Below are 23441 nucleotides of genomic sequence, written 5' to 3'. Positions count from 1 at the left end.
TACTCCGCTGCTCAGCGTTTGGTACAAACTGTTCCGAATGCTGGAGCTTGTGATGTCATAGCCCCACCCCCTTATGACATTACGCCCCAACCCCTAAATACTAGTCTATGGGAGGGGGCATGACAGCCGTCATGCCCCCTGCCATAGACTTGCATTAAGAGGGCGGGGTGTTACATCATGAGGGGGCGGGGCTATGACATCACAAGCTCCAGCATTCGGAACAGTTGGTTCCAAATGCTGAGCAGCAGAGTACCCCTTTAAGTTATCAGACTTTTAACATTTGAGATGTTAAATTAAAATAGTCACGGTGCCTAGTAGAGCCGTGTTTTTGTTTTCTGTGTTTTAAATTAGAGATGAGCGAACTTCTCGGCTGGGCAGTTGCTGACTTTAACCTGCATAAATGAGTTCAGCTTTCAGGTGCTCCGGTGGGCTGGAGACACCCTCCTAGGACTGTATCCACCTTTTCCAGCCCACTGGAGCCCAAATTGAAAGCTAATTTATGCAGGCTAAAGTCAGCAACTGCCCAGCCGAGAAGTTCGTGAAGAATCAAATTACTAGAAGTTCGCTCATCTCTATTTTTAATTTCTGAGATTATTGGGTTAACTATTTCCTCCTTGCGCCCTTGACATATTGCTGCCTTTGTGTTAAAGACATGCCTTCATTGTACTGTAGCATGTGGCTTCTCCTCCTGTAGCCATGATTCAGCTGAAAAACCATTGAACTGCATGTTTATTAATTGTCTAATACATATCTGTATATATGTAAAATTTGTATGAAAATATGTGTGTGTATAGAAACATACTGTAGAGGGGAAACTGTGTGTGTATATATGTAATATATATTTTTCACATTCACTCACTGGCCATTTTATTAGGTACACCTGTTTAATTGCTTAGTAACATACATGGCTAATCCGCCAATCACATGACAACAGCTTAATGCTTTTAGGCATGTAGATGTGGTCAAGAAAACTTGGCAACATTTAAACAGAACATCAGACCAGGGAAGAAAAGGGGATTTAAGTGTCTTTGAATGTAACATGATTGTTGGTACCCTATAGGCTGGTCTGTGTTTTACAAACTGCTGATCTACTAGGATTTTTTTTACGGACAATCATTTCTAGAGTTTACAGAGAATGATCCAACAAAGGGAAAATGCAGTGGATAGTACCTACAAGTGCTCGAAGTAAGGTGAAATGGCAGCAGGGTTCGGGGCCAATGCTTATTGATGCACAAACGTAGCAAAGGCTTGCCAATCTGGTCTGATCCTACAGAATCTTTACCATAGCAGAGACTGCTGAAAAAGTTAATACTGGCTCAGATAGGTGACAGAACACACAGTACATCACCGCTTGCGGCATTTGGGGCTGCATAGCACAGACTGGTCAGAGTGTCCATCCTGACCTCCGTCTATTGCTCAACCAATGCCACACTTACTTCCTACATGAACTACAATCTACTGATGTAACAGTGACTAAAACAATCATGTGAACAATTCTATCAAACCAGTAGTAGTAACAGGCACGATATTCTAATTTAACATACAAAATTTTTTTTTTGGTTCATGTCTAGCTTTATTGGTGAAGAATCTACCTCAACAGGTTCCAAATGTCTTCTGACTGATGGCCCAACCTGGATTATTGACCCAATTGATGGAACCTGCAATTTTGTACACAGGTATAAATGATTGTGATTATTCCTTGGGTCATTGCCTATGTGAATTTCTGTCCTGCAACCATTAGTAGGATTTCCATCTAGTACCTTCTGAACCTGCATTCAGTATCTGGGGGAAAAAAGTAGTGTTTTTGATACAGCATGCCTTTTTGACAGTGTGATTTCTTTGAAGCATGGATTTCACTAATGATGGAGTGTAATCTAATTTTGCAGGCTGGAGCCCTGTCATGGATCAGCTTAAGGCCATGTTGCTTTGGCAGAATTTTTCCAATTTGAATGTTGCAGAAAAATTTCCTAGCTGGCCTAGTGCCGGCATATTCAGCCAACACCTGATCACTTTTTCGGCCTGCTATTCCACTGAAAATACTCAATGTAAACCTAGCCTAAAGGGTTTTTCCGGGCTGAAATGATTGTTATCTTAGCCTTAGGATATACAGTCAATTGTTGATTGGAGGGGTATCTGTCACCGATCAGCTGTTTGGCACCCCACAATACACATTAAACAGGGAAGGTAGTCATGCGACTTTCGTTGTATAGTGGTGGTACCAAGTTAATGCAGCTCAGCTCCTATTGAATTGAATGGAAGATGAGCTGTAGTAACACTGCACCACTACCACACAGGGCTCCATCCATTGTAGTCAAGTGCAGGGCACCTGGACAATGAGCGCTTTCAGCTCAAAAAACTCTTTAAATTCCACCATAAGGCACATTTTCCACTTGGTCTTAGAGAAACACAACTGCCACAGCCAGATGTTGACAGGGAATCAATAGGTAATTATGAAATGCCGGTCCCACTTGGTGTTTATGGTTTGCCATTTTTCCCCCCCTGATTTGGGATCACAGGATGTTTGCCAAAAATGCTGCATGCTGAGAAAAAAAAGCCCCAGATGCTAACATCTGTGGAGGTAAGTAGTGATGTTATGCATCACTACATACATCCACTGGCCGTATGGTATACAGCCATGCATATAGTTCCTATACAGCAGCAGGTACAGCTTAGGCTGTGCAGGAGGTATACATTGTTTATCTCCTGCCTAGCAAGAACAGGTCAGCCCCACTAGGAGCAGGAACTCCCTTTAGTATAAAGCAAGGAATCCGGGCGCCGGTATAGTATACAGTGGTGTGCTATGCATAGCTGTATACTATAAGGCCAGCAGGGGTAAGTAGTTACAATGTAACTCCTGGTGCCCTAAAGGCAGTAAAATAACTTCCACAGGGTCAAAAATGGCATTTCCACGCACAAGGAAAAATGGCAGAACTGCAAAAATGGCATAACTAAGTTGTGTGGAAAGGTAGAGATTGAGATGTGGACTGTGCTGATCATGTAATTGAGTTGACAGATCTATCGTTAATGTGATGTTTTACTTGCTGCAAAGTAAAATATATATATATATATATATATATATATATATATATATATATATATATATATAAATAATGTGTGTGTATATACACCAAACAGGATGGTTCAACAGAATGCCTGTCCTATTGTATTGCCAAAGACTTTCATTTTCCTAAAAACAAATAAAATCCTTATGAAATCTTGTAAATCGGGTCCAATCTAATATGACAGACACCCAACTAAAAATCAATGGATCTATAAATGGGTCCCTTTTGGGGGGGGGGGGGGGGGGTGAATCTGGTCAGACCAATATGTTATATCCTTATTTCATCAATAAATGTAATTTGAAAAATGCAGTTGGTTTGCACATTTTTTGTCTTACCGTCACTGCTGTGATGTTACTAATTCTTATTAGTTTACCTTTTATTTGTGCACACTGAAATCCAGTTATTTACTTCCACAGGTTTCCTCCAGTGGCAGTCAGCATTGGATTTGCGGTCAATCGAGAGGTATAAAAAGTGTTCTGTAAGTTGGTAACCGGAGATTCCTTATGGTTTCTTCTTAGGTGGCTTTAAAGGAACATTCTCTAAATAAAAAATTTAGTAAATTTTGAGTTTCTGTAGGCAAAGAACTAGAAAAAAAAAATATCATACACAAAAACTTGTCCGGTCGGCTTTCTTCGGCTCTTAAAGATATTTGGAGGGGTCGACTTGCTCCATTCCCGAAGAGAGCCAGTACTCCACACAGGAGATCCCGGGGGGGTGTCGCAGCAGTCGGACCCCCTGCAATCTAAAACTTTTCCCCTATCCTGCGGAAAGTTGATAAGTTATATTTCATGATTCTTCTCCTTTTCTCCCGCCACGATCCTCTTCCTGGTTGCCGGTGGTTGCCTGGTTCACCGGCCACAGTGAAGTCCCGACTCGGCCGGTGATGGGCTGAGCGGCAGTGTGAGAACGCTTCAGGACACAAAATTCTTCACTACGCCGGCACCTGCTGCCGGGGCCGAAAACATCACACTGCCGCTCAGCCTACCGCCGGCCGAGTCGGGACTTGGCTGCGGCCGGTGATTGGCTGAGTGCAGTATGACTCGCCGACCACCAGGAAGAGGATCGTGGCGGAGACCGGAGTGGGTTACTGGAGGCCCCGGGGGAGTGAAGGAAGGTATGTACATCTTTATTTTCTTACTGCCGGCAGTATGGGGGACAATTTTTATATTCTGGAGTTCTCCTTTTAACCCCTTAAGGACTCAGGGTTTTTCCGTTTTTGCACTTTCGTTTTTTCCTCCTTACCTTTAAAAAATCATAACCCTTTCAATTTTCCACCTAAAAATCCATATTATGGCTTATTTTTTGCGTCGCCAATTCTACTTTGCAGTGACATTAGTCATTTTACCCAAAAATGCACGGCGAAACGGAAAAAAAAATCATTGTGCGACAAAATCGAAAAAAAAAACCCATTTTGTAACTTTTGGGGGCTTCCGTTTCTACGCAGTGCATATTTCGGTAAAAATTACACCTTATCATTATTCTGTAGGTCCATACGGTTAAAATGATACCCTACTTATATAGGTTTGATTTTGTCGCACTTCTGGAAAAAATCATAACTACATGCAGGAAAATTTATACGTTTAAAAATGTCATCTTCTGACCCCTATAACTTTTTTATTTTTCCACGTACGGGGCGGTATGAGGACTCATTTTTTGCGCCGTGATCTGAAGTTTTTATTGGTATGATTTTTGTTTTGATCTGACTTTTTGATCACTTTTTATTCATTTTTTAATGTTATAAAAAGTTACCAAAATACGCTTTTTTGGACTTTGGAATTTTTTTGCGCGTACGCCATTGACCGTACGGCTTAATTAATGATATATTTTTATAGTTCGGACATTTACGCACGCGGCGATACCACATGTTTTTTTTTTTTTTTTTTTTTACACGGTTTTATTTTTCTTATGGGAAAAGGGGGGTGATTCAAACTTTTATTAGGGAAGGGGTTAAATGACCTTTATTAACACTTTTTTTTTACTTTTTTTTTGCAGTGTTATAGGTCCCATAGGGACCTATAACACTGCACACACTGATCTCTCATCCTGATCACAGGCGTGTATTAACACGCCTGTGATCAGCATTATCGGCGCTTGACTGCTCCTGCCTGGATCTCGGGCACGGAGCAGTCATTCGTCGATCGGACACCAGGGAGGCAGGTAAGAGCCCTCCCGGTGTCCGATCAGCTGTTCGGGACGCCGCGATTTCACCGCGGCGGTCCCGAACAGCCCGACTGAGCAGCCGGGATACTTTCAGTTTCACTTTAGAAGCGGCGGTCAGCTTTGACCGCCGCTTCTAAAGGGTTAATACCGCACATCGCCGCGATCGGCGATGTGTGGTATTAGCCGCGGGTCCCGGCCGTTGATTAGCGCCGGGACCCACGCGATATGATGCGGGATCGCGGCGCGATCCCGCTTCATATCGCGGGAGCCGGCGCAGGACGTAAATATACGTCCTGCGTCGTTAAGGGGTTAAGTAGAGCGCGGTGCACTCCTCATAACTGTTTACAGGGAAAAATAGTGTGTAATCTTTGTGGTTATACTGAACATTTAGGCCAGCATTAGTTCATATTTTACTACGGGGAAAAATTACAATAAAGAAAGTAAAGCATGTTACAGAGACTGATTCCGTTTCTTAAAAAAAAAAAAAAAAAAACCTCAAACTATCATGCTCTAAAATGATACGGTAATTTGACATGGAGTGGTTCCCAGCAGTCGTCCCCACCACCTCTTTTAAACTGCAAAATTACTTCTTTCCTAAGCAATATACAGTTTGTAAATAAAACACCAGCACAAAACCTAGGATGGTTAGTATCCATTTAAATCCTCCTATTGTTACAATGGCCTCTCTATATTTACTATGAGGGCATAAATAGACACAAAGTCACTGGGATATTGTATTTCAAGTGTCAAAGTATACCTAGCTCTATGACTGGCCGCACACCCAGGAACAGGAGTTGTAGACTGCATCTTATAATCAGTTTTCCCTTTTTACCCCATGAGAATGATTTTTCTTCTACTGGATAGATATCCAGTGTTGCTTGGCTAGCATGGCACTTCTACTTTTTCGTGTGATATAATATACGATTACCGACTTGTATGTAATGCACTGTAATGTTTCCTTACTGTTGTAATTTTATTGCTATTTAACATTATGAACTTCATTAAAGCAAGGTCAATGAGAACAGATCTGCATGGTTGCATAGCCTTCACTGAGGCAAAAAAGCCCAGGAAGTCAGAACCTATTTAGCATTTGTTTCAATTTCACCTATGCAATTTTATACTGTTTAATCTGTATACTCCATTCTTTGGAGGCTACTTATATTTTTGGGAGCCAAATACAGAGACAACAGATTTCTATTTTTTCTTCCAGCTTGAATTTGGTGTAATCTACCATTGCACTAATGAGAAATTGTACACTGCAAGAAAAGGCCAAGGAGCATTTTGCAATGAAGAGAGGCTTCATGTAACAAAAGAAACAGGTCTGTTCTGGAATTATCTAGGCCATCTACTGATTTACAATAGACTTTTGTTTCCCAAAAAAAGTTACAAAAATCTTAATGTCGCATTTGGAGCAGGATTAGGCACATACAGTTTGATGTTGCATGTTACTGTAATAGGAATAGAAATCTGTTGAATTAGAACATTGAGACTCTGGTCTGGAAGTGGCATGTAAGCAGCACACTCCAATAAGGATCTCTCTATCAGATGCATTGCATAACTGGCCATTGCACCTACCGTGTATGGAGTAGGCTCAGCTCCAGAGCCTTCTCCATACGTTCCCCTCCCAGCAATGAATATAACATGTCCGTTTTACCATTAAGTGCATGCAGGTTGCAAAATTGGGTTGTTCTTGTGCGTTTTTCTGTTGTTTTTTCTTTTTTTTGTTTACTTTAATTCTACTATACAAAGTACAATAGAGCCCCCTTAAAAAAATAAAAAAATAAAAAAATCCTTATATGGTTCTGTAAATGGAAAAATTAAGTGTTGGATCATAAAAGGCAAGGAGGAGGAAAAACATAAACTTGAAAAATGAAAATTTGCTGCCTCCTCATGGGGTTACGGATGAGCCACTGTGTACAAAACATTCTTGAATCCACTTTGCATATGCTAATTGTTTGTTTCTTTGCTGCCTAACCTATGTTTTTAAAAAAAAAAAATGTTTATTTTTTTTAACAATTTTTTTGAAACCTTTTAATGATCGATATTTTACATTCTGTCCAGGCTGCAAAAAAACAAACTTTAACATGTCTTAGGCCACTCCCCTGGTATGCCGAGTTGTTCTCCCATCCTTCAGCCCCTGTATTCTTCTGCATACTGGGGCCCGACACTTCACACTGTGCTGAGCTTATCGCAGTACACATCAATGTCCCGCCTTGGCCAGTGATATGCTGAGCGGCGGTGTCATGGAATAAGCCTGGGCACTAAGAAGAAGGTAGGCCCTCAGCCCATTACATGACACTGCTGCTCAGCATATCACCAGCCAAGGCAGGACTTCACTGTGTCTTTGTAATAAGCTCCGTGCAGGGTGAGGTGTCAGGGCCCCAAAATGTGGAAGAGGATTGGGACCGAAGACCGATATTAGCGCAACGGGGGAGCGGTGGAAAGTAAACCTAAGGTTTGTTTTTCTTAATGCAGCCCGGGCAGAAATAAAATCACTGGATAACCCCTGTATATTATTTGTGGGTGTGGTGTGTTTTTTTTTTTCTGCTTTGTTGCTAAACTCAATATTATGATTTTTTTTTTCATTCATTTACTAGGTATCAAGAACTCTTTAATTTTGACAGAAATTGGTCCTAAACGTGATCCAGCAACTTTAAAATTATTTTTGGGGAATATGGAGAAATTTTTAACATTTCAGGCTCATGGGTAAGTGAATGTGTGCCCTAATACTACTGCAGCACCTGAACTGATTAAATTGACTGGGACTGTGTGCAAATTCTAGTTTTAGGAGCTGATCTAGGTGACACACATGGTATTTTTTTGAGTATTTTTAGCCGAAATCAGGAGTGCAACCACCACATTGAAAACAATAGGGGAAAATTCACACATTCCTTACTTGCTGCAGATTTCACATATATGCGAGTAATCTCATAGCGTGTAATCCGCATGAAATCTATACTCATACACTGCCTTAAGTGCAGATTTCATGCACAAATACTATTTTTGTATGTGACATACACAGCAAGTAAAGTACATGTGAACATATCCTAATGGATAGATTTGTATCTTTTTCTGTGTTTTGGATGCACAGCTGGTTTTTGTTAGGCTGGATTCACACTACATTTGTAGTGTACGGGTGCCGGGAGTGGCCGGTTTTCACTTCTCCCAGCCGGAACCCCATTCATGTCAATGAGCCGACCAAAGTCAAACACTGACTCCAGTCAGCTCATTTTTGCCCCATATACGGTTTTCCCACCAGACCTAAAACCGTGATATACCATGGTTTTAGGTCCGGTCAGAGAACCGTACACGGAGCAAAAATTAGCCGACTGGAGTCAGTGTTAGACTCCGGTCGGCTCATTGACATGAATGGGGTTCCGGCTGGGAGAAGTGAAAACCGGCCACTCCCGGCACCCGTACACTACAAATGTAGTATGAATCCAGCTTTAAAATGCTGCTTTAAAGAACTATGAATAAAGCATATTACTCTGGGTTGACACAAAAGTCCTGGATTTTAATTGCTTGTCTCGCAACAGATGGGAAAACAAATTGTAATAATAACTTATTTTTATTTCTGTTTACAGTATTAGAGTGATTGGCAGTGCCACACTAGCATTGTGTCTCATAGCTTCTGGGGCTGCTGATGGCTATTACCAATATGGACTGCATTGCTGGGATTTGGCGGCAGCCACTGTAATAATTCGGGAAGCTGGAGGGTTTGTAATAGATACATCAGGTAGGTAATTACTTTTTTCTTGTATCATATATTCCATGTCAGACAGCATCAGTTTTAAAGGCCACGTTCACATCTCAATTAGTGTCTTTGTGGCACAGATACAATTTCTAAAGCTCAAATCGGCTGCAATCGTATCTGTGCAAGAATGCATTCACTACTGACTGGCATGGACCCAATCGTAGTCAGCTAGTGACTACGTTGTGGTAATTTTCTGAGACCATGATTTTGAACCAGAGTCTAAAGTCAGATATGCTTGAAAAATGACCCGGACATAGTCACTAGCTGACTACGATCAGACCTTGTGGGCCATAATAGTGAATGTATCTGTATCAGAGGGTGGGCAAGCACTCCTTTGTGCTCTCTACTGACTGATAGGACAGGAGAGAGCACAGAAGAGTACTATCGGCACAGAGGAGTGCTAGCCCACCCTTACTGGACTTTGTCCATGCCAGCCATGATTTCTATAAAAAGGAAATAACATTTTCATATGAAGTATATTAGAAAGGTTAATGTTTTGCCAAATGTACAACATATAAGTTTTTGAATTGGTTAGTGCCAATTTTAAGTTAATTTTAACTTCTTAACCCCTTAAGGACCTGGGGGTTTTCCGTTTTTGAACTTGAATTTTTTTCCTCCTTACCTTTAAAAAAAATTATAATTCTTTAAATTTTGCACCTAAAAATCCATATGATGGCTTATTTTTTGCGCCACCAATTCTACTTTGTAATGACATCAGTCATTTTACCCAAAAAATGTATACGTTTTAAAATTGTCATCATCTGACCCCTATAACTTTTTTTTTTTTTTTTTCCGTGTACGGGGTGGTATGAGGGCTCATTTTTTGCGCCGTGATCTGAAGTTTTTATCTGTACCATTTTTGTATTGATCAAACTTATTGATCGCTTTTTATAGATTTTTTTTTTTTTTCATGATATAAAAAGTGACCAAAAAACGATATTTTGGACTCTGGAATTTTTTTGCGCGTACGCCATGTACCGTGCAGTTTAATTTACGATATATTTTTATAATTCGGACATTTCTGCACGCTGCGATACCACATATGTTTACTTAACTTTTTATTTATTTATTTATTTTTAATTGGGAAAAGGAGTGATTCAAATTTAACCCCTTTTATTAGGGACGGGGTTAAATGATCTTAACTCTTTTTTTTTTTTTAACTTTTTTTGCAATGTTATAGCTCCCATTTAACACTGCACACACTGATCTTTTACATTGATCAATGGTTTCTTATAGGAAACCCTTGATCGATGATTCTGCCGCTTGACTGCTCATGCCTGGATCTCAGGCACTGAGCAGTCATTCGGCGATCGGACACCTGGAGGCAGGTAAGGGGACCCTCCTCGTGTCCTACAGCTGTTCGGGAAGCTGCAATTTCACCGCGGTGGACCCGAACAGCCCCCTGAGCTGACCGGCATTAGTTTAGTTTAACTTTAGACGCTGCACTCAACTTTGAATTAATAGCGAGCTGCACCGCGGTCAGTGCCCCGCACTATTAGCCACGGGTCTCGGTCGTTGATACTTGCTGGGCCCGACCCGCTATGACAGGTACAGGTACACCCTGGGTCCTTAAGGACACAGTGCGTACCTGTATGCCCTGCTCTCGCGATATTACGCGGGGTCATGCAGTGACTACCCCCCCCCCCCTGTCATCGGTCCCGGTGTATTGTCCGATCGCCAAATAACTGCTCCAGGAGCAGTCGAGCGCTGAATAAAATTATCTATGCTATGGAAAAGCATTGATCAGTGTAATGCATGTTATAGTCCCCTATAGGGGCTATAACAGTGCAAAAAAAAAAAGTTAATAAAGATGATTTAACCCTTTCCCTAATAAAAGTTGAATCACCCCCCTTTTCCCATAAAAAAAAAAAAACTGTAAATAAATATAAACATATGTGGTATCGCCGCGTGCGTAAATGTCCGAACTATAAAAATATATATTGTTATCTCCTTAAGGACTCAGGGCGTACCTGTACGTCCTGAGTCCGCTCCCGTTCTATTAAGCATAGCAGGTCGGGCCCGGCCGGGATCTGTGGCTAATAGCGCGTGGCACTGATCACGGTGCCGTGCGTTATTAACCATTTAGACACGGCGTTTAAAGTTGAATGCCGTGTCTAAAGTGAAAGTAAAACATTGCCGGTTAGCTTAGGGGGCTGTTCGGGATCGCCGCTGCGAAATCCCGGCATTCCGAACAGCTCTAGAACAGCAGGAGGGTCCCTTACCTTGCCTCCTGTTGTCTGATTGCCGAATGACTGCTCCATGCCTGAGATCCAGGCATGAGCTGTCAAGCAGCAGAATCATTGATCAGTGGTTTCCTATGAGAAACCATTGATCAATGTAAAAGATCAGTGTGTGCAGTGTTATAGCCGCCTATGGGAGCTATAACACTGCAAAAAAAAGTGGGGAAAAAAAAAGTGGGGAAAAAAAAAGTTAATAAAGATCATTTAACCCCTTCCCTAATAAAAGTAAGAATCACCCCCCCCCCCTTTTCCCATTAAAAAAAAAAAAAAAAAAAAAACTGTGTAAATAAAAATGTGGTATCCCCACGTGCGTAAATGTCTGAATTATAAAAATATATCATTAATTAAACCGCACGGTCAATGGCGTACGCGCAAAAAAATTCCAATGTCCAAAATAGTGTATTTTTGGTCACTTTTTATATCATGAAAAAATGAATAAAAAGCGATCAAGAAGTCCAATCAATACAAAAATGGTATCGCTAAAAAATTCAGATCACAGCGCAAAAAAATTTGCCCTCATACCGCCCCATGCGTCGGGAAAAAAAAAGTTATAGGGGTCAGAAGATGACTATTTTAAACGTATACATTTTCCTGCATGTAGTTATGATTTTTTCAGAAGTCCGACAAAATCAAACCTATATAAGTAGGGTATCATTTTAACCGTATGGACCTACAGAATAGAGAGAAGGTGTAATTTTTACCGAAAAATGTACTGCGTAGAAACGGAAGCCCCCAAAATGTACAAAATGGCGTTTTTTCTTCTATTTTGTCGCACAATGATTATTTTTTTTTCCGTTTCGCCGTAGATTTTTGGGTAAAATGACTGATGTCATTACAAAGTAGAATTGGTGGCACAAAAAATAAGCCCTCCTATGGATTTTTAGGTGCAAAATTGAAAGGGTTATGATTTTTTTTTTTTTTTTAAACGAAAGTGCAAAAAAATTGAAAAACGGAGTCCCTAAGGGGTTAAACCGCACGGTCAATGGCATACATGTAAAATAATTTTTATATATATATATATATATATATTTCAAAGTCCAAAATAGTGTATTTTGGGTCACTTTTTATACCATAAAAAGCTATCAAAAAGTCTGATTAAAACAAAAATGGTACCGATAAAGACTTCAGATCACGGCACAAAAAATGAGCCCTCATACATCCCTGTATGTGAAAAATTAAAAAGTTATAGGGGTCAGAAGAGGATATTTTTTAAATATATTAATTTTCGTGCATGTAGTTATGATTTTTTTTCAAGAAGTAAGACAAAATCAAACCTACTGTATAGGGTATCATTTTAATTGTATGGACCTAAAGAATAAAGGAAAGGTGTCATCTTTATTTATTTTATATTTTTTTCAGTTTTGTCACACAATAATTTATTTTTTATTTTTTGCCGTAGATTTTAGGGTAAAATGACTGAGGTCATTACAAAATAGAATTGGTGGCGCAAAAAAAAGCCATCATATGGGTCTGTAGGTGCAAAATTGAAAGGGTTATGATTTTTAAAAGGTAAGGAGGAAAAAACGAAAATGGAAAAACCCTGAGTCCTTAAGGGGTTAATAATGGGAGTTAATATCATGTGATGGGCAGGATTATACGGTGAATGTTGTACGTTAAGGGACATGTATTCCTAATACTCACCCGCTGGCTTTAATCCTGACCATTACCTGATAGTCACTCCCATTAATAAATTTATGTTCAGGCCCATCTGTATGATTCCCTGAATTGTCAGACAAAATATAAGCTCTTATATCACAGGAACAGAAGGGCATATTAAGAGTCTTTAAAAAAATCAATTTAATATTACAATCACATTTGGCCTCACAGTCCTCTTTAAGCCTGGTAACCTAATGGAGAGGACTAGTGGAATATGCTACATTAGAATCATTACTACTTACATTATTTACTATGTTGTGAAGTTTAGGTTGTTTTTTGAGTGACAGTCACTTTAATGACTTGCATAGATGTCAGTGGGCAGATGCATACAACAAAGCCCTTCACAGCGGCTTGGAGCCTGATAGACTGGTGTCCTGTTACGGTCCTATGTGATACTATTAGAGTACGTTCACGTGTACAGTATATATGCTGGGGATTTTATGCTTTACATCTTATACTAGCAAATCAATAATAGAATCATCAGCATTTATAGTAGGTGTGGATATACTCTTAGGGGGGTATTAAGGGTAGTATAGGTGAACAATTGTTCTACATCTATAATGCGCTTGTTTGGTTTATTCTAATTTTGTATTTTGAACAACAAAGAAAAAAGCTAAATTAATACAAAAACAAGTATCGAGAGTTTGAGCTAGGAGACACTAAGGAACAAATGATTCCTCCGAGACAGGAAACTACGTAATTTCAATAGGAGCCAATAACACAATACGGAGTGTGAAAACAAATAAATGCACAAAAATCTCCCAGCCTTACCACATGCACACCACACTCAGTCATCTTGTGCTGTTACTAAAGTGTTTACCAAATTCACACTCAACCAAAGTTTCCAGCTGAAGCATAGTAGGAGAAGGCAAAAGGTCCCTGTATCTGCATCATTCATGGGAATTGAACTTTGGTCGCTTGTTGAGCTCTATGGTTTTTGCAGACTTGCCCGTAATGACTGGATAATTTTGTACTTTGTCTAATGAAAGTTGATTGTAAATATTGAGTGCAGAGTTATATAAGTATTCAAGACCTGTATGTTGTACATAATCTGTGTGCATGGGCACATTGTTAACTGAATACCAGGGTCATATGACGTGTGTTTGTAACATGATATGCCTGAGTAGTTCATCCAGTTAGCCCATGGGATGCATTACTAATCTGTGGCTATACAATTATATTACTTAGGCTGCATTCACACTTCGTTTTTACATTAAAGGAGTAGTCCGGCGCTCACTTTTCTCATTTTATCCCATCCGGGCTGCAAAATAAAAGAAAATAAACTTTCTCTTACCTGCCAACGAGCCCCCGGAGCTCCGGTACAGGTGTTCAGTCCCCGGGCTGTATTCTTCTTACTTATGGTTAGCCCGGCACGTCACACGGAGCTTCAGCCTATCACCGGCCGCAGCGATGTCCCGCCTCGGCCGGAGATAGGCTGATGCTCCATGTGACGTGCCGGGCTAACAGGAAGTAAGAAGAATACAGCCCGGGGACCGAACACCTGTACCGGAGTGTATCGGAGGTCCGGGGGCTCGTTGGCAGGTAAGAAAAAGTGTGTTTTCTTTTATTTTGCAGCCCGGACGGGATAAAATGAGAAAAGTGCGCGCTAGACTACTCCTTTTTAAGGGTGCCAAATCCGGCTGGGGGAGGGGCAAACCGGTCTCTCCTAACCCCTTAATGACCCAACTAGTTTTGGCCTTCATGACCCAGTCCGTTTTTCTCAAATCTGGCATGTCTCTTTAAGTGGTAATAACTTTGGACTGCTTTAACCTGGCAAAGTGATTCAGAGAGGGTTTTTTCGAGACATATTGTACTTTATATTAGTGGAAAATTTTTGTTGATACATGAAGTGATTTTTGTGAAAAAACGCAAAAATATTGTAAAAAAAATTGGAAAGTTTGAAACTCTCTACTTGTGGATGTGAATTAACAAAATTTATTTGGCATGACTATTTCTCTTACAACATGTCTACTTTATACTGGCATCATTTGTTAAACGCACTTTTTAAAAAAAAATTTTACAACATTAGAAGGTTTCTAATATGAGCATTTTTTTTTTTCAAATTTTCTACGAAAGTTCAAAATCCTTTTTTTATTTTTTATTTTATTTTTTAACCACTTGAATTCTGAACGTGTGTGTGTGTATATAGGATATACATAATAAATAATATATTTTTTTTTAACCACTTGAATTCTGAACGTGTGGATGTGTAAATTATATATATTTTTTTTCACTAAAATGCTAGTTTTTCCTCAAATTTAAATTTTTTTTAAGGGAAAATAGGACAAAATGCCCCCCAAAATTTGTAACCCCATTTCTTCTGAGTATCGAAATACCCCATGTGTGGATGTCAAGTGCTCTGCTGGCGAACTACAATGCTCAGAAGAGAATTGGTTTAGAATGGAAATCGGGGGCCATGTGCTTTTACAAAGCCACCTGTGGTGCCAGAACCACCCCCATATGTGACCCCATTTTGGAAACTACACCCTTCACAGAATTTAATAAGGGGTGCAGTGAGTATTTACACCCCACTGGCGTTTGACAGATCTTTGGAACAGTGGGCTGTGCAAATGAAATTTTTCATTTTCACGGATCACTGTTCCAAAAATCTGCCAGACACCTGTGGGGCGCAAATGCTCACTGTACCCCTTATTACACTATGTGAGGGGTGTAGTTTCCAAAATGGAGTCACGTGGGGGGGGGGTCCATTGTTCTGGCACTATGGGGGCTTTGTAAACACACGTGGCCTTCAAATCCGGACAAATTTTCTCTTCAAAATCCCAATGGTGCTCTTTTTCTGAGCATTGTAGTTCGCCCTCAGAGCACTTTACATCCACATATGGGGTATTTAAATACTCAGAAGAAATGGGGTTACAAATTAATTTTGGGGGGGCTTTTTTTTCCTATTTTTCCCTTGTGAAAATGAAAAATTTTGGGTAACACCAGCATTTTAGTGAGAAATAATTTTTATTTTATTTTTTTTCATTTTCCCATTCAAATTTAATGAAAATTCGTCAAACACCTGTGGGGTGTTAAAGGGGTATTCCAGGAAAAAAAACTTTTTTTTATATATATCAACTGGCTCCAGAAAGTTAAAAAGATTTGTAAATTACTTCTATTAAAAAAATCTTAATCCTTTCAGTACTTATGAGCTTCTGAAGTTAAGGTTGTTCTTTTCTGTCTAAATCCTTTCTGATGACACCTGTCTCGGGAAACGCCCAGTTTAGAAGCAAATCCCCATAGCAAACCTCTTCTAAACTGGGCGTTTCCCGAGACAGGTGTCATCAGAGAGGATTTTGACAGAAAACAACCTTAACTTCAGAAGCTCATAAGTACTGAAAGGATTAAGATTTTTTTAATAGAAGTAATTTACAAATCTGTTTAACTTTCTGGAGCCAGTTGATATATATAAAAAAGTTTTTTTTTCCTGGAATACCCCTTGTTACGTTCCGTGAGGGGTGTAGTTTCCAAAATGGGGTCACATGTGGGTATTTATTTTTTTGCGTTTGTCAGAACCACTGTATAATCAGCCTCCCCTGTGCAAATCACCAATTTAGGCCTCAAATGTGCACTCTCACTCCTGAGCCTTGTTGTGCGCCCGCAGAGCATTTTACATCCGCAAATGAGGTTTTTTCGTATTCAGGAGAAATTGCGTTACAAATTTTGGTGGTCTTTGTTGCTTTTACCGCTTGTAAAAACAAAAAGTATGGGGCAACACCAGCATGTTCGCGCAAATTTTTTTTTACACTAACAGGCTGGTGTAGCCCCCAACATTTCCTTTTCATAAGGGGTAAAAGGAGAAAAAGCCCCCCAAATGTTGTAGTGCAATTTCTCCCGAGTACGGAGATACCCCATATGTGGCTCTAAACTGTTTCCTTGAAATACGACAGGGCTGTGAAGTGAGAGAGTGCCATGCGCATTTGAGGACTACATAGGGATTGCATAGGGGTATTCTACGCCAGTGATTCCCAAACAGGGTGCCTCCAGCTGTTGCTAAACTCCCAGCATGCCTAGAAAGTAAGTGGCTGTCCGGAAATGCTGGGAGTTGTTGTTTTGCAACAGCTGGAGGCTCCGTTTTGGAAACACTGCCATACAATACGTTTTATACTTTTATTGGGGGGGACAGTGTAAGGGGGTGTATATGTAGTGTTTTACCCTTTATTATGTGTTAGTGTAGTGTTTTTAGGGTACATTCGCACTGGCGGGTTACGGTGAGTTTCCCGCTAGAGTTTGCGCTGTGGTGAAAAATTTGCCGCAGCTCAAACTTCAAGCAGGAAACTTACTGTTAACCTGCCCGTGTGAATGTACCCTGTACATTCACATGGGGGGGGAGGGGGGGCAAACCTCCCAGCTGTTTCAAAATTACAACTCCCAGCATGTACTGACAGACCGTGCATGCTGGGAGTTGTACTTTTGCAACAGCTGGAGGCACACTGGTTGGAAAATCTTCAGTTAGGTTCTGTTACCTAACTCGGTATTTTCCAACCAGTGTCTCTCCAGCTGTTGCAAAACTACAACTCCCAGCATGTACTGATCACCGAAGGGCATGCTGGGAGATGAAGTTATGCAACAGCTGGAGGTACGCAACTACAACTCACAACATGAACAATGAATAATTCACCCTGTCCAGGAAACTTAAAGGAGTAGTCCGGTCCTGATAAACTTACCCCCTATCCTTAGGATAGGGGATAAGTTTCAGATCGCAGGGGTCCGACTGCTGGGGGACCCCGCAATCTCCTGTACGGGGCCCCAGCAGCCCGCGAGAAGGGGCGTGTTGACCAGTGCACAAAGCGGCGGCTGACACGCGCCCTCAATACAACTCTATGGCAGAGCCGGAGCGCTGCCTTCGGCAATATCCAGCTCTGCCATAGCGCTGTATTGAGTGTGTGTGTCGGCTGCAGCTTTGTGCAGTGGTCAACACGCCCCCTTCCCGCTGGCTGCTGGGGCCCCGTACAGGAGATCGCAGGGGGCCCCAGCGGTCGGACCCCCCGCGATCTGAAACTTATCCCCTATCCTTAGGATACTGTACTGTAATTTTTTTTACAGTATTTTTTTAAACACAGCTTTGCCTCCAATTGGCTGAGCAGGCTGTCGTTGCTGTCTCGGAAATAGCAGGAAATCACTGCTGTGTGTGTGTGTGTTTTTTTTTTTTTGTTTTGGTTTTTTCGGGTGGGGGAAGTTCATTGCAGCCCTAGAGAAATATGAATCTATAATAACTCTTTAGTAGCAGATAACTTGTATTATTATTTACTCCTTAACAATGTTTTCCTCTCTAGGTGGACCTCTGGACCTCATGTCATGTCGTGTGGTAGCAGCTGGTACTATGGAGTTGGCAAGGAGTATAGCTCATGAGTTGCAGCCTATTGACTATGGAAGAGATGACTAAAGCTTTATGTTGACCTATCCAAGACTGTGGGCATACACACACTTACTTTAATGAATTGTATTTGTATTGTTTTGTGTTTTTTCAAAGATGGGTAGAGCATTGTAAGTTTTAAGATCCAACCTGTGCTTTTGTTACTATTTTTAGTCACTTTGGTTTGTTAGCAAAGAGTTTCTTTATTTTAAACTGTGCTGGTAAATTGCCAGAAGATAAGCAGAACTTTTACACCTGTTCTATTGTTTTAATCCAAGATGTTATGTGAAATATAAAACTAAAATTAAACTTTATTTTTTCACAATTACTTTCTCACCTGATCATCTACGTTTCCATGACTAATGAACACCAATGCTGTTTGTCTGAATGCACCAAATTATAAAGAACTGTAAATGTCAAATTTAATTTATAAAATGTGTGCATTTTTAGGCAGGGTTCACACACAGCTTTTTTTTATCCGTTTGCCCTAACTTTCTATTACATAGAAACATAGCATAACACAATCCATGCTCTGCCTATGGAGAATTCTTGATTGAGTTCTCACTGCATTTTGTAAGCAGAGGACTAAAGATCAGAACCTATACTGTGTCAGCTGTAAAGTAGAAGTAGAATTGCCAGGCTTATTCAGGCAATGTATGGCAAGAAGCAATGGTGCAGAATTGTTTTGCCTGCTGCTCCTCAAAATTAGGTACCTGGGTCTTCAGAAAGCCAACAGCTGGGAACAGAGATGGGAAATAATCATCCAAATACCCAGAGGACAGTATTTGAGGATTGAAAGGACTTTTTCCTCGGCTAATTGCCCTTCAGGATATATTTAAAGCCCTGGAATACCCAAGCTACGTTATAAGGGGGCGTACAAATAGGCTTTGGAACGTTACTGGTCCCTTGGGCAAAAGAAAAAGGGGGGGGGGGGGGCACTACACATTATAGGTACACGATTAGGTACAATTTGGCTCCATGATAAGCATGCGTACATGACAGTGTAAAAACATGTCTGAACTGGAGACTATTGATATTGCTACTTGTAATATCCAAAAGTAGAAAGGTGGCACTTGAATTACAAAGAAATGGTTTGTTTTATTCACCAATTAGTGCAAAAGAAAGATCTCCTGGTGAGATAGAAATAGCTTTTTTTTCACTCTCACCAGGAGATCTTTCTTTTGCACGAATGGGTGAATAACTCCATTTCTTTGGAGTTTTGGCCTGCGCCTCTCGACTTGGATATTGGATTGTCTAAGGGCTGTGAGTCTAGCCTTGTGAATCAGAGCACCCACAGGACTAAAAGTCCAAGCACTGTGCCGGTTCCACATTTGTTTCTGTGTTCTCATGCCGTATATAGCTTAAAGGGGTACTCCGCTGCTCAGTGTTTGGAACAAACAGCAGTCACGCCCCCTCCCATAGACTTGCATTGAGGGGGCGGGGCATGAAGTCATGAGGGGGTGGGGCTATGACGTAACGAGCTCCAGCGTTCAGAACAGTTTGTTCCAAATGCTGAGGAGCGGAGTACCCCTTTAAGTGCAGGCATCTCCATTTGTTTTATATTTATTTTTGTCTGACCTGTCTGAAGCTCTCTCAAGCAATGGGTCTATTGTGATATTTTTTGTTCACCATGGATATTCATTAATCTGATTTGCAATATTGTTCATCCCTATTCTTTTAATTTTCATCCCTCACCTTTATAACAGGAAAGGACCATCATCATGATTGGGGCCACCCTGTAAAGGATGTGGGTACTTCAGAGGCATGTAAAGAGGGAATAGGGGGTAAAACAATGCACACATACTCCCGCACTGCTTTTTGTGATTTTTCTTCGACCTCTGACAAAGTTAAGCCCTAATTTACTGATTATTGGGTTTTACTAGTGTTGAATCTTGATTCTGATTTGCATTATTCCACCCTATTTACTATGGGGACACACAGGCAGGAAATTTCTGACCAGCTTTTTTATTTTATTTTTTTAATACATTTTTAGCCATTTAATTTCTAGTCATCTATTCAGACTTGTATGAATTCAGTAGTAAGTAGGCCAGGTTGTGAGAACATGCCCCTTTTTCTGACTGGCCACACCCACTTCCTGCCTGGTCATGCCCCTTTTTTTGGGGGGTTTGTAGGTTTGTTGTGACGCGCAACCCGACAAAAAAACAGGTTGGGTTCACGATAGTAAATCTGGCCATAGTTGTGATTTTGGTATCCCTCTACTAATTTGTCTAATTCAGTGATGTGATTAAAAAAGTGCATAATTTTAAAGATGCATGCATTTATTTCTGAGCCTTTTTAATTTTCTTTTTTTCTCTGCAGTACAGAAAAGCAACAAAAACCCTGCATGTGAACCCATGGTTAGACAGTGACCTAATGTTCAAATCAAGCTTTTATGTTAAAGGGAATCTGTTGGCTCTAAATCCTGCTCAAGTGTCCAAGAGGTGGTGCTGAGCTCTGAGCTGCAGCCACCTCACTCCCCTACCCCTCCCTCCCTGCCTTGATTGATTGACATACAATGCCTTGCTACCAGCACTGAGCTGTGTATGTCAATCAAGGAAGGGAGGGGGTGTGAACTTTACAGTTAAAATGTTATTTTTGTTTAACCTACTTTTATTTTGTAGGTCAATATGATTACAATAATACCTAATTTATTTTATTTCACTTTGTTTGAATTAAAGCTTTTAAAAGAAAATTTATATGCTTAAAATCTGCATGGGGGCTTTTATTTATATTTAGCTGTGGTATGTATTTAAAGTCATGATATGTTCCAAGCATCTTTGAAGGGTCAATGTTCTTATAGAACACTACAGATACATTAATATTAACAGTGAATATATTGATATGTTATATATTTTTCTTGCTCTCATGAGTGTCATGCTTAGTTTTAAGGGAACCAGTGATCATTTTCATGCTGTATAAAAAGACATTGGGGCCGTCACCGGTGGCTGCTTCCTACCCCACCAGTCTTGATCCAAAGATTTCTCCCTATACCCAAACAGGTATCTATCTTATCTATCTATCAAAGCTGGAGGGGGGGAAGCCGCTGGGACCCTACTTGATGACTTGTGGTTCAGGCAGCATGAAAGTGATCACAGGTTTCCTGTAATTCCACTGTTCTGCATTTTTCCTGATTTTAACTACTTGGCTACTCTAATTTAAAAATGCAAGGATGAATGTTCATTGCCATGAATTTGATAATTACATGTATTTTCTAAGACTGCTCTCAATTTCTCTGTATCCCTGCATGCTTATTTAAAATTATTTTCAAAAAAGAATTTGAAACTACACTGCTAATAATAAAATAAAGGGAACACTTACATTGTGTTTAACTCCAAGTCAATCACACTGTGAAATTACACTGTCCACTTAGGAAGCAACACTGGATTTACCAGTTTGATTGTCAATCAAAGAAAGAAGAGAGTTGCACTCACCACAACTAATGTCAGGTTCAATCCAATTTATTATCACCGATACAGTGAATATACAGGATAAAAAGTCAAGACCTCAGGGAGTGAGAGCGGCTGCTCTCAGACGCAGGGTATACCACAAGGAGGCGACGAGTTTTGCGTCACGAATCAACGCTTCTTCCGGCCAATGGGTATACGCCTACCTCTTGTAGTGAGCATGTATTTATATTGATTACAATAGGCGTGGCAACTGAAACAAACTAACAATGTGTGTGAACGAACACAAACAAAGAAAACCACAACCAATATAAAAACAAAGTAACAAAAAGTTACAATAAACTTACACCCACAAAAGACATACAAAGATTCACAAGAAAGCAGACAGATCTTGCCTGTCGTTCATACCTATCGGACCCATTGCGTTTAAGCGCAGGATCCAAAACGCTTCGCGGCGCAGCAAAAAGGTAAGTTTATCAACACCACTAGGTGTCGACTCTATTCTCTCTAGTCCAGCGAATTTGAGCGACTCACCCACACCGCCATGATGTTCAATCATATGGGCGATGAACCGAGGCGCCCCCTTCCCTGACCGCAGAGAATATAAGTGCTCCCTCACTCGTGTACATAGTTTTCGCTTTGTCTTCCCTATATAGAATCGTTTACAGGGACAAATTAAACAGTACACAATCTGGGTCGACTGGCAGGTGATCAATAGGTTAATGTAGATATTTACACCCCCTAATATAAAATTCCTGCTGGACCAATTGTAACGGCAATAGTTGCAATTTCTGCAAGGAAAATTGCCCTTAGGGGGTGACCTGTCGTAACCCATGATCATTCTTATCCTGAGCCATAGTTTTATTATTTTTCTTGATGACATCTCCTATAGTAGTGGACCTTCTGAAAGTAACGATCGGTTTTTCTTTCCCTTCCTCCCCCAATTCTTCATCATTTTCAAAATAAAACTAGTTGTCCATAATACTCTTTTTGATTATCTGTTTAATGGGGGAGTTAGCAAAAGAGAACACGATTCGTTTGCAGTTTTTATTCTTATTCTCTTTTCTCTTAGAGGTTAGTAATTGTTCTCTATCTTTCTTCTCTGTTTTAATATAAGCCCTTTCAATTATCTCTTGAGGGTAGCCTCTATCTTTAAGCATTTTCTTCAACTCTTCAGCCTGTGTTACAAAAGTCTCATTTTCACTATTGACTCTTTTCAGTCTAAGAAACTGACTGTACGGTATGTTATTCCTAACATAGGCTGCGTGCGAGCTACCATAATGAAGCAGGGTATTTTTCGATATGGCTTTTCTAAATCCTGTGGTCTGTAAACTGCCTTCATTGATACTTAATTTTACGTCTAAGAATACGATGGCGGTGCCACCAAAGACATATGTGAACAACATGTTCATACCATTCATCTCATTGAGATATTAGACGAAGTCCCGAAAGTCCTCCTCCGACCCATTCCAGACAATCAGGACGTCGTCCGCATACCTAAAAAAAAAATAAAATAAATAAACAATTCTGTGAGTAAAAGGATTAGTACTAGAAAAAAACTACTTTCTTTTCCAACATAGTCAAAAAAACATTGGCATACGTACATGATACAGGCGAGCCCATGGCTGTGCCATGGGCCTGCCTGTACCATTGTCCCTCATGAAGGAAATCGTTATTGTCAAGGAGAAATCTAAGGGAGTCAGATACGAACTGATTGACAATCAATTTCACATGCTGTTGTGCAAATGGAACAGACAAGTGGAAATTTTAGGCAATTAGCAAGACACCCCCAATAAAGAGGTGGTTCTG

General features: G+C 40.4%; 1 protein-coding gene and 1 long non-coding RNA gene across 2 annotated transcripts in view; one reads left to right on the top strand and one right to left on the bottom strand.

Moving 5' to 3' along the window:
- Positions 1-23157, top strand: part of IMPA2 (inositol monophosphatase 2) — a 44537-nt gene extending 21380 nt beyond the window's left edge. The window contains exons 3-8 of the mRNA XM_056521542.1: positions 1572-1676; positions 3479-3524; positions 6433-6541; positions 7820-7928; positions 8807-8958; positions 18149-23157. Of these exons, the coding sequence (XP_056377517.1) occupies positions 1572-1676; positions 3479-3524; positions 6433-6541; positions 7820-7928; positions 8807-8958; positions 18149-18258 (631 nt within the window). The 3' untranslated portion in view covers positions 18259-23157. The remainder of the gene's footprint in view (positions 1-1571; positions 1677-3478; positions 3525-6432; positions 6542-7819; positions 7929-8806; positions 8959-18148) is intronic.
- On the bottom strand, positions 1659-23123 carry LOC130273956 (uncharacterized). The gene is made up of 3 exons (XR_008844184.1): positions 23047-23123; positions 3436-3601; positions 1659-1782 (listed from the first exon to the last, which is right to left on the bottom strand). It is a non-coding gene; the product is annotated as an uncharacterized LOC130273956 (long non-coding RNA).
- Positions 23158-23441: the final 284 nt, after the last annotated feature.

Source organism: Hyla sarda, chromosome 5, assembly GCF_029499605.1.
Source record: "Hyla sarda isolate aHylSar1 chromosome 5, aHylSar1.hap1, whole genome shotgun sequence".
Taxonomy (NCBI): domain Eukaryota; kingdom Metazoa; phylum Chordata; class Amphibia; order Anura; family Hylidae; genus Hyla; species Hyla sarda.
Note: the sequence above shows the minus strand (reverse complement) of the source record. Positions and strands in the feature narration are given on the sequence as shown.